This window comes from Ostrea edulis, chromosome 2 (genome assembly GCF_947568905.1).
Source record: "Ostrea edulis chromosome 2, xbOstEdul1.1, whole genome shotgun sequence".
Taxonomy (NCBI): Eukaryota; Metazoa; Mollusca; class Bivalvia; order Ostreida; family Ostreidae; genus Ostrea; species Ostrea edulis.
The window spans coordinates 22066583-22082325 of NC_079165.1; the positions used below are offsets into that span (position 1 = coordinate 22066583).

At 37.2% G+C, this 15743-nt stretch overlaps 1 protein-coding gene across 1 annotated transcript; it reads left to right on the forward strand.

Annotated features, from left to right (window-relative positions):
• The first annotated feature begins 3187 nt into the window (after window positions 1-3187).
• On the forward strand, window positions 3188-4611 carry LOC125679785 (uncharacterized). Its single transcript, XM_048919250.2, has 2 exons — window positions 3188-3202; window positions 3463-4611. The coding sequence occupies exons 1-2, from the start codon at window positions 3188-3190 to the stop codon at window positions 4609-4611; spliced, it is 1164 nt and encodes a 387-aa protein (XP_048775207.2).
• The last annotated feature ends 11132 nt before the right edge of the window (window positions 4612-15743 follow it).

Here is a 15743-nt window from a genome sequence, read left to right on the forward strand (position 1 = left end):
GAAATCATGATTTATGAGAACCGAATATCATAAACAAAGTTATCCTGCTTGACAACATAGTGAAACATACCCATTCCTTAATCAAAACAATCATCCAAATGCTTCACCTAAAGACTGTAGTGCATTAAAAATAGGAAAAGAAAAAAGAAAACGAACAGTGCTGTAAGTGAAAGGATTTTGTCCCAGATGAATGAGAAGGATAAAAATTTGGAAATTCTTTTATAGACCGATGAAATCATATTCAAGTAAATCACTGGTACCAGCGGCGGATTTTTTCAAATTTAAGGTAAATCGCGGTATCTTGTTTCGGAAAATGTACTAAACGATAAAAGAAGCAATAATTTCTTCCACTCCCGGAGAAATAAATGATAAAATCCTTTGATTTCTTAAATTACTTTATTGGGAGAGCTTAATTTTTTCCAAAAACCCCTTAAAATTTGGGTCATTTTATTAATTTCACCTTATTAAAATGATAGAAAATAGTACAAATGACTTCATAGGAGAAATATTTCAAGCCCCATAAAATCTGTAAAATCCAGGAGCTTCCGGGGGCTTCGCTCCCTAGACCCCCACCAGGGCTTCGCTCTGGACCCACTGCCTCATAAAATGGCGCCCCCCGTAACCGCAATTCCTGGATCCGCCCCTGGGTACTGACAAAGAGCCATCGCGGGTATGGGAAATAATCCCATCTTTAATTGAGGGAAAAAACCTCACTTTTGAAAATACATGTAGGGCGTGAAATGCGACACTTGTTTTGTTTTACAACCCTTCTATATTGAGACGTCGCCAGCTGTATGTGATGAACAAATCAAATCTATGCGATCAGAGCCTGGTGGCCATTTAACGTGCCAACACTTGCCTCAACACGTTTTATGGTTATATCCGAAAGACACGTGACTCTCACTAAAATACCAAGCGTTTGGCGAAGGAGCAATTACTACCTAGTTTCCGTTTTATGTTTAAGGCAATGGCACGATCGGGACTCGAACTCACAACCTCACGGTTACGAAGCGAACGCTCTACCACTGATCTACTGAGGACGATCTAGCACGTTTCATGTAAAGTATAATCAGTTTTTAAATCGAGGCAGACTACTGACAAACAAGTTGATGGTGCAGGGGTTTCAACAGTCTTATTTAAAGTCAGCATTTCGCAAATTCTATGGTCGTTATAACGATCTAGTTTGCCAATACAACCTATCATTGGATCAAATGCTATCTGACGCGTGTCATATCGATTGTTAGGCCTTTCTTGGCACACTAATTTTGACTACGGATTACTCCGTTTATCTGATCAAGAAATAGGGTTCACTCGGGTATGACCGGTCGACAGGGTACGGTTACTCCTCCTAGGCATCTAATCCCACCTCTGATGTATCCAGGGGTCCGTGTTTGCCCAACTCTCTACTTTGTATTCTTTTTGTTAATTATACCTCAAGTACGTAAAATATATTAAGTACTTTCGACCTGTAGGTTATTTAAGTGTAACAGCTGAAAATCATCTGACCTCGCTTGTCTCCATATTTGGTAAATGATTGAATGATTGATTTCCATATTTGACCCAGTGGCGGATTTAGAGGGGGCGCCAACGGCGCCCCCCCCCCCTAAAATTTTCAAATTTAAGGTAAATCGCTGTGTCTTGTTTCGGAAAATGCACTAAACGATAAAAGAAGCAATAATTTTTTGCACTCAAGGAGAAATAAATGAAAAAATCCTTTGATTTCTTGAATTACTTTATTGGGAAAACTTAATGTTTTCCAAAAACCTTTTAAAATTTGGATCATTTTATTAATTTCACCTTATTAAAATGATAGAAAATAGTACAAAGGACCCACTGCCTCGTAAAGTAACCACAATTCCTGGGTCCGCCCCTGTGAACGATGGTAAAAAGAACTTACCCGAGAACAAATTCAAACGCATGAAATAAACCATCATATGATAAAGGTAAGCGTTGTTTATTATACTTATTCAAAACAGGGTAAAAAAAAAAAAAAACCACAAAACATAATTTTCCAACAATTTCAACAATACCGCGAGGTGGGTCGCAGACTTTGTGGAATTTATAATCATACTCATGCTTAAGGGAAGGGTATGAACGATAATCAGACTTTAGTAACCTACCACGCCCATTCGAGAAGTGGGATAGATATTGTGCAAGTATGGAAATTAACCGGGATTCGAATTGACCTGCTACCTAACATGGCTACGTCAACAAACGAAATCTTTCAAAGCTGGGAGTTTTGGGGTCGTATGGGGCTTTAATGAATATTTGAAGGTATGTTTGGACACAAGTATTGTAGGAAAATATGTTAAGAATATTTTTATATTAAATTTATGAGACAGCAACTCAAGAATACAACGATATACGACCTCAACCGTGCGCAGCTTTTTGTGCGCCGTAAATCGAAGGTTTTTATAAGGGGTGGATCTGTAGCTCTCTGTTATGTCAAAATATTTTTTCAGAGAGCTACAGTACTGCAGCTAAGTCAAAATATGAGTGAAATCTCAGACTTCAGTCCAAGGTTTGACTTGAGGTGGGGGGTTTTCAAGAAATTCAGGCCTAGTCGACGTAGTCAGCATAGGAAAAAGTCACCTATTTTACATGATATTTTAAATAGAAAAGAAACCTTCAAAAGTTGTTAAGGAAAATATAAACAAGATTACTACACATAGCCATGTCCCCAACCGCTGCAAAAAAAGTTGAAGCACAAAAGTCCCATAACGCCTGTAACATTTGTCGAATCAAATTGACAGCACAATATGATCAACTACATATGGTGACTAACAATCCTCCAAAATTTGAACAAAATCCGTTGAGCGGTTTCGGAGGAGTTGCGTCCACAAAGTATTCCTATAGTGTAGCAAGTACAAATTCAACAAAGTTCCATAACTCCTGTAAAATTTGTCGAATCAAAATGACGGCGCAATGTGATCAACTACATATGATGACTAACAATCCTACAAAATTTGAATGAAATCCGGTGAGCAGTTTTAGAGGAGTTGCGTCCAAAAAGTGTTCCTATAGTGTAGTATATATCGTCGGAGGCCCTAAATTCGTTACAGTCCTAGAGTCGTGTCCCTTTTGTTTTCCTCGCGTATCTCGCGAGATTTTATCCGAGGTTGCGCAATCCGTGAATTTTTTTTTACTATTATATGTGACGTCACATCTTACTACACAACAGCCGACAATGCGATCAAAACAGGTAATATTTTCTTTTCTTTTTTTTTATTCAAATATTTGCTAAGATTACTTAATCCCAAATAAAGACACAGATGGAAATGATCAAATACACTTCTAAACCCAAAATTTAAGAATATAACATCGGTTGTCTCCTTTGTTGACATCCAGCGAATGAAAGTCATGTGATCTGATTGGAATGTTTAAGGCCAAACAAAGATAATTTTTCGTTACGAAGAGTGAAGTTCCTTATAGCATTTTTAAAATGTTTTGTGTTATTATTAGGTTAATCCTGTGTCCAAAACGAAAAAATACAGACTGTATTCTCCCACAGCTTTGACAAACGCCTACAAAATGGTAAAGGAACACAAAATGTCGGTTAAAAAAGCATCGAGAATGTTTCATGTGCCTGATACAACTCTCAGGGATAGAGTTCTACAGAAGGTAGATCCAGAAACTGCCGTTTTTGGAAAAAGTCCTGTGCTGGAGTGCTTTGAAGAAGCAAATCTTGTTAGACATTTTAAGACAATGGCAGCTTATGGGTATGGATACACTAGACAGGAATGTGTTGATATTGCGTCTGATTATGCTGTGCATCTTGGCAAAAGAACAATGGACAAGCCATTTACAATGAAGTGGATGAGGGGATTTCTCAAAAGATGGCCTGAGCTCAAAGTCTTAAAGCCAAGGGGACTTGAACATGTGCGAGCAAAGATGGCATCCAAAGAGACAGTTGCTGAGTATTTCAAGAATCTTGCAAACACTATCTCAACATATAACATGCATGACAAGCCGCATCTCATTTATAACATAGATGAAAAGGGCATATCCATTGATCATAAACCACCATCAGTTGTAAGTGATTCCACATACTGCCCACAGGCTGTAACTTCTGGTCGGGGGAAAACTATTACTATTCTCGGAGGAAGTGCCAGTGGAGTTACCATACCACCATTTTTTATTTTCCCCGGGAAGCAGATGAGACCAGAATTATTAAATGGGGCATCTCCAGGAACTAATGGGACTATGAGTGAAACAGGTTGGTCAAATGGTGTTATATTCCGTGAATATTTAGAAAACCAGTTCTTGAAGTTTGTACCTCGGAGAGACAATGAAAAGGTTCTTCTACTTTTGGATGGACACCGCTCCCATGTTTCTGTTAATCTGGTAGAATGGGCAAAACAGCAGGGCATCATCATCTTCATTTTACCTGCACATACCAGTCACATCTTGCAGCCCATGGATGTCTCCTGCTATGGTCCCTTAGAGAAAATATACAACAACCTGTGCCACAAATTGATGAGGGAGTCCTCTGCTAACATTACCAGATATAATGTATGTGATGTTGCTGGCAAAGCATACACTAGAGCACTTTGTCCAGAAAATATTCAGTCTGGATTCAGAAAAACAGGTATCTCCCCCTGTGAATTCTGAAGCGATGAGGATGGAATGTCTGGCTCCAGCAGAGGTGTTCAAACAAATCAACCCTGATGTAAACTCAACACTAAGTGAAAAGAATACACACAATTATAATGGCAATTCAGATACTGAGGAAGAAGACAGGGGCTTTCTAATGGATTTAGTGAACAAAGAGAAACACTTGAAGGACATAAAGAGTGATTCAGTTCGCAAGGAGAGAAAAACATTAAGTAAGATAGTGGCAGGGAAGGAAATTTCTGATGGAGTAATTGAGAAAATGGTGGAGCACGAAAGAATTCAGAAAGGATCACACGGGGGGGAAAAGTCAACCAGTGTGAGGAAAGCCAAACCAAAAAAGGAAATTGTTTTCGTTGATGACACACAACAACCAGGGCCATCAGCTATAAATTTGATTTCTGATGATGCCAATAGTGACTCGGACAGTGACACTGAGAACATAGATCCATCGAAGGTTTGTTACATTTGTCACAGATGGCAACCGGAACAGATCAAGAATTGTGTTTCTTTAGTGTTTACCAAATGGGCACAGTGTGACAGATGTAACCACTCGGTTCATTTAATTTACTGCTCACCTGTGAGATTTGTTAGAAGGAATGACTCGTTTTTCTGTCCTCACTATACAGAAGAGTGATTAAAATGTTTAAAATTATCCCAATATGCTTTACTGTTATTATTATATTGATTAATTTTTTCAATGTTAATTACATTGTTAAAATTGTTATCCAATGTTATTATATTTGTTAATTAAATTTGTTATATCGTGCAATTCCCCATTTATTCATTGTTGCATTATTTTTCATTATAAACGAATCTTTAGACTGCTTTGGCCTTACAGTTTTGTTTATATCTGACGTTAGTTTTTCAAAATGGCGTCTCCGCTTCATAAGAGTTTGCAGTGCTCAATTATTTATTTATTAAATGAAAAAATAATGAAAACAATGTAAAGTCCTACGAAGAAATAGAAGTCCTTTAGGTATGTTATAATAAATTTAGTGTAACAAGTTTAAACAAGTGATTAATGTGGCAAACATCCTTAGGGTAACGACTCATGGACCTCCGAGGATATGTACAAATTCAACAAAGTCCCATAACTCCTGTAAAATGTGTCGAATCAAATTGGTGGCACAATATGAACAACTACACATGATCACTAACAATCCCACAAAATATGAACAAAATCCATTGAGCGGTTTCTGAGGAGTTGCGTCCACAAAGTGTTCCTATAGTGTAGCACGTACAAGTTCAACAAAGTCCCATAACTCCTGTAAAAATTGTGGAATCAAAATGGCAGCGAAATATGATCAACTACACATGGTGACTAACAATCCTACAAAATATGAACAAAATCCGTTGAGCAGTTTCTGAGGAGTTGCGTCCACAAAGTGAAGTGGGACGGACGGACGGACGGACGCACGGACACCGGTATTTCTATGTCCCCTTCTGCGTTGCAGTGGGGGACAATAAGAGGTGGGAGTTTACACTGTTCAGCAATCAGGTGGCTAATACAGCGTTTCCCTGAGAAGATAATTTGTGTTAAATTGTCATGGAGTGTATGCATGTTGCTTCTGGTTTCAGGTAAACAACCCTTTCCAAGCTCATGTCGATATAGTAAACAAAATATCCTATACATATGCCAGTTTAAGACATATTTGAATTAAACATATAATTTGATTGGCTGAGAAATATATTTCCATGTTTCAAAGACATTCCTTGCAACGTAAAATATAATTACGTCATAAACGCTTGACTTGACGTTTTCGTTCAAAATTCATCCTAATTAGTTGCCTACTCATAAAGTGATCTTCGTGAAATTATAATGAATGTTTCTAATTGCAAAGGATGATATTGCATTGTAACATATTCTAAATAAAATAAATGTTAAACACGTGCTTTTGTGTAACACATTTTTCATGACGTTGGTAATCTATCTTATGAATCCAACGCTTATTAACAGGTTTCCAATTAGAACTTCAATTTATAGAGTAAATCCGCGATTCCGCTAATGGCTTCCCAATGTTTATATTACATCTGAAGAGTATTTATTGACATTAGGAAGATAAAAGTTAAAGTTTGTTACACGGTCGACAAGCAATGCACAAGGGTTCCTGTATATCATCATTTGGAATGTCAGAACACAGAATGGCCAGAATACACCTTGCTCTTATTGACAAATCCATAGATCACTTTTGTGGGGTTTATTGAGGTTCATTTCTGTGCCAATCCACAATAACAAAACAATTTACTGCGTGTACGAACATTCCTTCTACCAATAATCATCAATCATTGAAAAATTCATTTCAATTTGAATGTACACGTATATTAGAAAGAAACGGCCTCAAAAAAATCCAATGAACTACCCATAGTCCTATCAGTTCTCTAAAGGTTACACGCAGTTTGAGATTCTGGAGGATAACTGATTCAGGTACATGCCGCTTTCTATTCTACAATGATAATGTTCTACTCTTTTATACTTATAGCTTTTTAAAAATTACCTGTTCTAGTGCCCTATTTACACGAAGAATTCAATTACATTAATCGTAAGTTAATGCGCATTAAAACTGAACCGCGTTCACAGGGATGTTTTAATACGCATCAGTTTACTTCCAATCAAACTTTACATTATTTTAATGCGCATCAGCTCCGTGTAAACGTAAATGAAAGGTAGACACACGCGTAACGGCAGATGTTGGCCACATGCACCATACTAGATATACATGTATCTATATTCGTTTTCATAGGCTCTCAGTTCATGGGCAATGTAAATAAAGAATATTGAGCTATGGTAAAACTGACTCTCGTTGAAAGTAGACGTGTTTTAATGTCTGTAAAAACTTGAGTATTTTCAATATGTAGGCACCCTCTTTTTCAGGTCTTTGTAGTTTAGTTTTAGTGCTAGTTTGTTTCTTGTTTTATATTTAATATTCTATCGTTTTGAAGAGAGGACAGGTCGTCCTGAAATGTTGGACATTTTTAGTGTTTGACACACCCACACATACATTTTATATATTCATGTATATATATATATATATATATATATATATATATAATTATTGTTTTTTATGGAATTTGTCATTCTGACTTTCATTACTTATTTACCACTATACCGAATAAACCTCTAATGATGTGTTATATATATATATATATATATATATATATATATATATATATATATATATATTAATTATCGAGGTGCAAACTCCAGACATTTTACTCACAAACTGAATGAAATTGCAAAATTTAAGCCTAAGCACGGGGTCTCGGTACTTACGGTCACATCCGTAGGACCGTCCAATTAGTCGCTGCTTACGAAAAGCAAAGGGTACTGAGGACCTATTCTAATAATACCCGATACCTAGGAGTGTCGGATCCACAAAGTGGGTACAAGGTCAAATACAAAAAATTATACAACGCACTAAAATGACGAACGACACGAACAATCCGATTGTCAAATTTTCGGGACGGTTAATACGGCTAATAGTAACAGAGAATGAAAAAACAACGAAACAATAATGTACATCTTGCACTAAAACTACAGGTGATTCTCGATGGCTCGAACTTCGATCTCTCGAAGTTCTCGGTCTCTCGAAGTGAAATCATGGTCCCGATTTTTTTCTCTATATAACAAAGCAAATTTACTATCGATCTCTCGAACGTTCGATCTCTTGAAGTGAAGTTGGGTCCCGTAAAACACATTTCATTGGTATTCACTCTCGATCTCTCGAAGTGGTGGTAACGTATACCCACCGTTACCCAAGCGAGTAATAATTTCCGCTTGGGCCTTACCTGGATTTTGTTGAATGCCAGAGGTGTTTACATAGTTGAAACATCGCCCGTACTTCTTTGTGTCACACACTGGAGTATATAATTGGCTAATCGGTCAGTTTACACCTTGCACTGGGGTTTTGAGTCGTGATGAATAAAATTATATATCATCCGACTATGAATAAAATCTATAATTTGTTTTGACGTGACAACAAGAGAATAAGTTTTATACATAATTTAGAGATCTACAGACTGTTAAATTTCTCGAGTTTGTTCTTTGTGTAAAGTTACTCTAAAACATCGTATTACTCATTCGTTAGAATTTTTGCTTTGGGTAAAGCGACATAACATTGTGCTCCGTTTTGTTTGTGATAGTAAAGCTTCATCGGAACTTGGTTTTGTATGCCTAGATAAGCATAATTAAAGACAAAATAAATACATAAACTTTGAAATGTTTTTTATTAATGCAAAATAAGGATTGTAATTTTGATATAAAACTACCTGACGAATATGAAGGAAAGCATGTCAAAACGATATCATATGATCTTGTTGGTAAACATTTCCGGTTACTGTAAAATCTGAACCATACCGGCGGACTTTCAATTTCCGAATTTCGATCTCTCGAACTCTCGATTTCTCGAAGTTTTATCAAGGTCCCTTGAACTTCCAGTTATCGAGAGTCGCCGGTACATTAAATCTACAAACGAATTTACAGGACATTTGTAATTTCTTCATCTGAACACTATGAATAAAGTATATAATAATAATAATTTTAAAAATACATTTTAAAAGAACAAGAATAAATAAACAATGGGGAGTAACTCAAAAAACAAATAATAAGGAGCCTAGGAAGTCGAACCAACATCAAATATTCCCGTACTGATCATGTCTTGTGTTAAATTTTTTGCCGGTTTGGCTTGACCAGCCAATGGTCCTGGGCGACGCCGGAAGCATATAAGGTGTGTGCACAGTTATGCCGGATTGTCACGGACCATTACGAATCGATAATCCGGGATGATCCGGCGTCTTATCTGTGAATGTTTGAAAGGGGCTTTAGATAGATTTGTAAAATGAAAAAATAATATTGTAAATAAAATAGAATCACAGAAACTAATAAATGGGTTTTACACATACACATGCATTATCTATTTCATAGTAATATCATCAATTCAAGATATTGAGCAGACAATAGCTTCCGGTATCAATAGTGGATTGACCATGTGATTTTAAAATTAATAGGGGTCATCTACTTCTTATGCTGTACCAGTGTACCAAGATTGATGTCAATCAAGCAACTAATTCTTAAAATATATGAGACAATATATTACTATGTCCAGTTTAACCCTTGACCATGTGACCTCCAAATCAATAGGGATCATCTTCTCCTGAAGATGTACCAATGTACCAAGTTTGATGCCTATCAAGCAAAGGGTTCTCAAGATATTGAGTGGACAGTATATTCCTATGTCCAGTTTGACCTTTGGCCTTTGATCATGTGACCTCAAAATCCATAGGGGTAATCTTTTCCATCAGACGTACCAGTGTACCAAGTTTGATGTTTGTCAAGCAAAGGGTTCTCACGATATTGAGCGGACAATGTCTTCCTATATCCAGTTTGATCTTGACCTTTGACCATGTGACCTCGAAATCAATAGGGGTAATCTTTTTCTGAATATGAATCCGTGTACCAAGTTTGATGTTTGTCAAGCAAAGGGTTCTCTATACATTGAGTGGTCAGTGTATTACTTTGTCCAGTTTGACACTTGATCTTTGACCATGTGACTTCAAAATCAATAAGGGTCATTTTCTTCTGAAGATGTACCAGTGTACCAGGTTTGATGTCTATGAAGCAAAAGGTTCTCAAGATATTATTGAGCGGACAATGTTTTCCTATGTCCAGAGTGGATTGACCTTTGACCTTTTGACCTGAAAAACAATAGGGGTCCTCTTCTACTCATAACCAACCCACATATGAAATATCATTACGATCAAGTGAATGGTTCTCAAGATATTGAGCGGACATGTGATCTACCGACCGACCGACTGACAGGCAATATGCCCCTCTTCTTTGAAGGTGGGGGGGGGGGGGGGGGCATAGAAATGGCTGTAGTACCAGTGTTAGGGACATGATCAGACGAGTAGGCCTAGATGAAATTCATAATCTAGTAAGGGTTTAGTCCGTATTCATTCTGGTGAAGTCAGTAGGTTTGTTGATAGCATGAGGTTCGAATGACTTCAACATGTGCACCCAGATTCTTTCCTTCTGCTTTCTTTCGGTATCTGACCAACTTGGGTCATGATCAATAACCACTACTGTCATGTCCTCCCATCTGTGATTATTGCTATTGAACTGTGTAGCTACTGGCAAATCTTTATCGGTTCTGACAGAGGACCGGTGGTTGTTGACCTGTCTGTGAAGGTCTGTTGTTTCTCCTACCTACTGTTTCTAGCAGACATCACAACTGAAAAGATAGCTGCAATTATTAATTTTGATGGAAAAGATTGCCATTATTTCCTAACTATGACAGGACTGCTAAAACCCTCTGTGTCTGCCCTATATTTGCATAATTGACATATAAGGTCTGAGCATGTTTTGAAACCTCAATTAATTAAAGGGTTATCCAGTCTAGTCTTACTACTATGTCCTTCAGGTTTCTGGGGCGTCAGAAGGATGCCATCGAGGGTTCCTTGAAAACATCAGCCATTCGTTTGTTGGCATACAGAATAGGCAGGTGTTTTTTTCCAGAATACTGTTGAGGTTCTTTGGGGCGGGATGATACGTAGTGACTTGTGGAACCCTGTCATTTTGAGATTTTTCTTTGTACTAGAGGAGGGAATGTCGGATCTGTCGAGACATCTCATCAATTGCGAACTGTACCTTGCAAGGATCATATCCTCTGTTTTTTATATTAGTTTTGAAGATTTTTTGTTTCTTGTTCTTGGAAAGTAGGTAGAGTAGAGTGGATTCGGGGCCAAACCCTTGGGCACACCTTTGAAAGTATGGGGTGGATGACAACTTGGATGGCATAAGGTATAAATGAGAGTCGGTGGGTTTAATGTGGAGATAAAACTCAATTTTCCCGTTTCTAAATGTGGCTGTGGTATTCAAAAAGTGTTTTGTGTTAATGAAAAATATGTTCATGAAAAAATCTATAAAGATAATTTTTTAATTATATACTCTATATTATTCACGCATCCGTAGTCAAAATCACGATGTACAGAAAGGCAAAACACAGATTTTCAAATTTTGACATTTCTAAGTAGCAATGCATCTACAAACCCTCCTGAAAATTTAAGGACAAATAGTATACAATGTAAGTTAATGTATGATAACTATTTTATTAGTTCTTAGTACAATCGTTTATTCTTTGATACATTGTTTGTAGGTGGGAAAAAAGTAATTCACACTTTGCTGAAATCATGGAACATCTTTGGATAATCCTTTGGATGGCAACGACTCTCCACTCTGCTTCACGTGTATGTGGGGGTAAGTTTTGATTTGAGAAAATTGTTTGTTTGGTAACAGGACCTTTAGGTACGTATTTGGCATACAATATACATGTGTCATGCTTATGATTAGTAAGCATTTGTTTTGCATCACTTGCAAACGTGTATCAAGCATAATTGGAATTCTGTAATGCATGATTAGGAAATATACACCTTGAATAATTTACTAATATGTGTCATGCTTAATTTTTAAACAAATGTTGTGCTTAACCCGATTTGATTGGTTTGTTTATGAGAGTGGAAGATAACGAACAGTGATCAATCTCATAACTCCTATAAGCAATACAAAATAGATAGTTGGGCAAGCACGGACCTCTGGACACACCAGAGGTGGGACCAGGTGCCTAGGAGGAGTAAGCAACTCCTGTCGACCAGTTACACCCGCCGTGAGCCCTATATCTTGATCAGATAAACGGAGTTATCCATAGTTAAAATCAGTGTGCTACAAACGGTCTAACAATCGGTATGAAACACGTCGGACAGCATTTGACCCAATGATAGGTTGTATTGACGAACTAGATCGTTATAACGACCATATAATTTGCGAAATGCCGACTTCAACCGAGACTGTTGAAACCCCTGTCCCATCAACTTGATATATATATCATATTGAAACGTCATCAGTTGTAGGCGAAGTAACACAAATTTAGATCCATGTATGGAGCTCAGGGTAATAGCGTAGAGGGTTTTTTATGGTGCAAACGCCTGTCACGACACAAAGCCTCGGTTTTTAAGGTCTAATCCGAAAGACCCACGACTCTCACTTTTAAATACCGAATGTCTGGATACTTAGTTTTATGTCTGATGCTATACGTGGTCATGGTACGATCGAGCTAACTCGAACTCGTGACCTAATCAAACTGTGAAAGACTGAAACATCCTCTTGTCATGTCGGTGTACGTTTCATCATACCACAATCCCCCTCCCAACAACAATAGAGATTCAAAGTTATATATAGCGTCATATAAAAAAAAAACTTTGAGAGTGTCCAGGACGGGGTAACAATAGGGAATGTTTGAGTTATACGAGTATTTTGGGGGAAACACAAGTATCCCCATGTAGTATGAAATCAGTTTTTCTTACCTGGTTACGCGTAGCTAGGGCGTGACCACAGTAGTGTTTAAAGATTTAGAAAGGAATTGCATACGAAAGTTCTTTACGTATATTCTTATGAAAACAGTTAAGTTTCAGGGTACAAAATGTCAAAGCAAACACACGTCGCGGTAGCTCAGCGGTTAGGACGCCCAATTCCTAACCAACAGGTCCGGTTTTGATTTCCCCAATAGGCCTGGGTTCGATTCCTGATCTCAGCACGGCTTTACAGTTTTAACATTAGCGTTGACTACTTCTTCGCCAAACGCCCTGGCATGAGAAGCGAAAATCACGTGTCTTTCTTATATGACTTTAGAAACGAAGGTCCCGTGTCACGGCCGACGCTGGCACGTAAAGAAACGCTGGTAAGCGTCATACATATATATATGTAAACATTTCGGATACTTCACTTAAAGGTGGACAATTTTCAAATTGGATGTTAAACAACAAACAAAAATATCAAAGCAATGATGGAGTCATAAAATAGGCTCAAAAGTTTTACAAATGAATGTGCAGTATAATTCAATGAAAATCTTCTTCAGAACCCCATGAGTAAGATGAGTCAAATTAAATTAACATCGCCAAGTTCACACTGCAGCCAGGGCGGGGCCAAAATAGCATTCCAAGTCTTACGTCAGAATGTGTACATTATCTCTTGAAAGAAATCTTACTTTCAATAACCACAGGAGTCCTCTTTGTCAAAATTCAGGATCGTTCACATTATTCCACATGGAGAAAATGCACCTCGTTCACACTATTTCACATGGAGTAAATGCACCTCGGTCACACTATTTCACATGGAGTAAATGCACCTCCTTCACACTATTTCACATGGAGTAAATGCACCTCATTCACACTATTTCACATGGAGTAAATGCACCTCATTCACACTATTTCACATGCAGTAAATGCACCTCATTCACATCATTTCACAGGGAGTAAATGCACCTCGGTCACACCATTTCAGATGGAGTAAATGCACCTCGGTCACACTATTCCACACGGAGTAAATGCACCTCATTCACACCATTTCACATGGAGTAAATGCACTCATTAATAATCAGATGAGCGATGTGGCATAACTTCAAGGGACTATTGTTTATTTCGTAATGATACACTTTACAACCAACTCATTGCACCAGCTACATGGAAGGTGAAGATGATGAGCAGTGATCATAACTCCTATAAGCAATACAAAATAAAGAGTTGGAAAAACACGGACCCCTGGACACACCAGAGGTGGGATCAGGTGCCTTGGAGGAGTAAGCATCCCCTGTTGACCGGTCACACTCGCCGGTGAGCCCTATATCTTGATCAGGTAAACGGAGATTTCCGTAATCAAAATCAGTGTACCAAGCACGGCCTAACAATTGGTATGAAACACACCACATAGCATTTGACCCAATGATAGGTTGTAGTGTAATCATGCTTAATATTTTTATGCTTTTTGAAGGATATTCTTTTGCACTATTTCCTTCACCATTGTTTGATAGTTGTATTATAATGTTAATTTCATAATGATTGTTTAGCAGGAGCTTACAATGAGGGTTGGTCTTCGTGGATTAATCACAATAACCCTTCTACAGTGAACAGCACAGGTGACTACGAGCAGTTAACGGACACCGAAAAAACAAGCACCTGCTTAAATGGAAACTTTACCGGCGTAGAGTGTCATGTGGTTGATGGAAATATCCCTAGTTATTCATCTGGAGAGGTTGAGATTTGTAGCGTAATGACAGGTCTGGTGTGCAACAACAATGACAACTTTCCACTAGAATGTAGTGACTACAAGGCCAGGTTTTTCTGCAATAATTGTCCAAGTTAATATATTTTTTTCTTGTATATTTATATTTACTGTTTCCATAGAATTCTGCAGCAATATGAAATCAGTTTTATCACTGTTTTATAATTTTACATAGGGATTACAATTTACATGACGTTTTTCAACCATCGGAAGGATAGGCAGAACAATGATCACGTGGTTGAAATATAATCTTGTCAGAGTCTCCACGTCATAATACATGTACATGTAGCGATCATAATAATAATAATAATAATAAATTCTTTTATTTAGACAAGATAGCACAATTAGTACAAATGACTAGTTTACATTGTGGTCCTGTATAAAACATATTCACAGACAGATAAATGAGAGAATAGAAAAATAGATAACATAATATAAAATATATACATAAAACACACACACGATATCATTGGGGGGAAAATAAACATATACACATATATATATATATATATATATATATATATATATATATATATATATATATATATACATCATATCTATATATCACTTATTTGAAAAATAATGCTGCAAATATGCTGATTTAAAAGATGTAATAGAACCACAGCTTCTGACAGACTTGGGCAACTGATTCCATAAAATTGTGGAGGATACCTTAAAAGACCGTTTATAATATTCAGTTCGAACTTTTGGTAAATATAAAATGCCACTATCGCTACTTTTTGTTGTTCTGGAACTAACTTGGCTGACAAAATTAAAAACGTTCATATATTCTGGTGTCATGTTATTTTAAGAACCTTAAAAGTAAGCACTAGTTTTCTATATACAAAATAATCATGAACAGGCATCCATTTAAGAACACTAAAAATATCAGAGTTACTTTCACCTTCAATATAATTCTGGCTGCCCTTTTCTGTAACTTAAAAAGTCTGTCAATAAAAACCCTGTTTTTGGCTGAACACCAAACTGTGCAACAATAATTAAAATGAGGAAATATAACAGT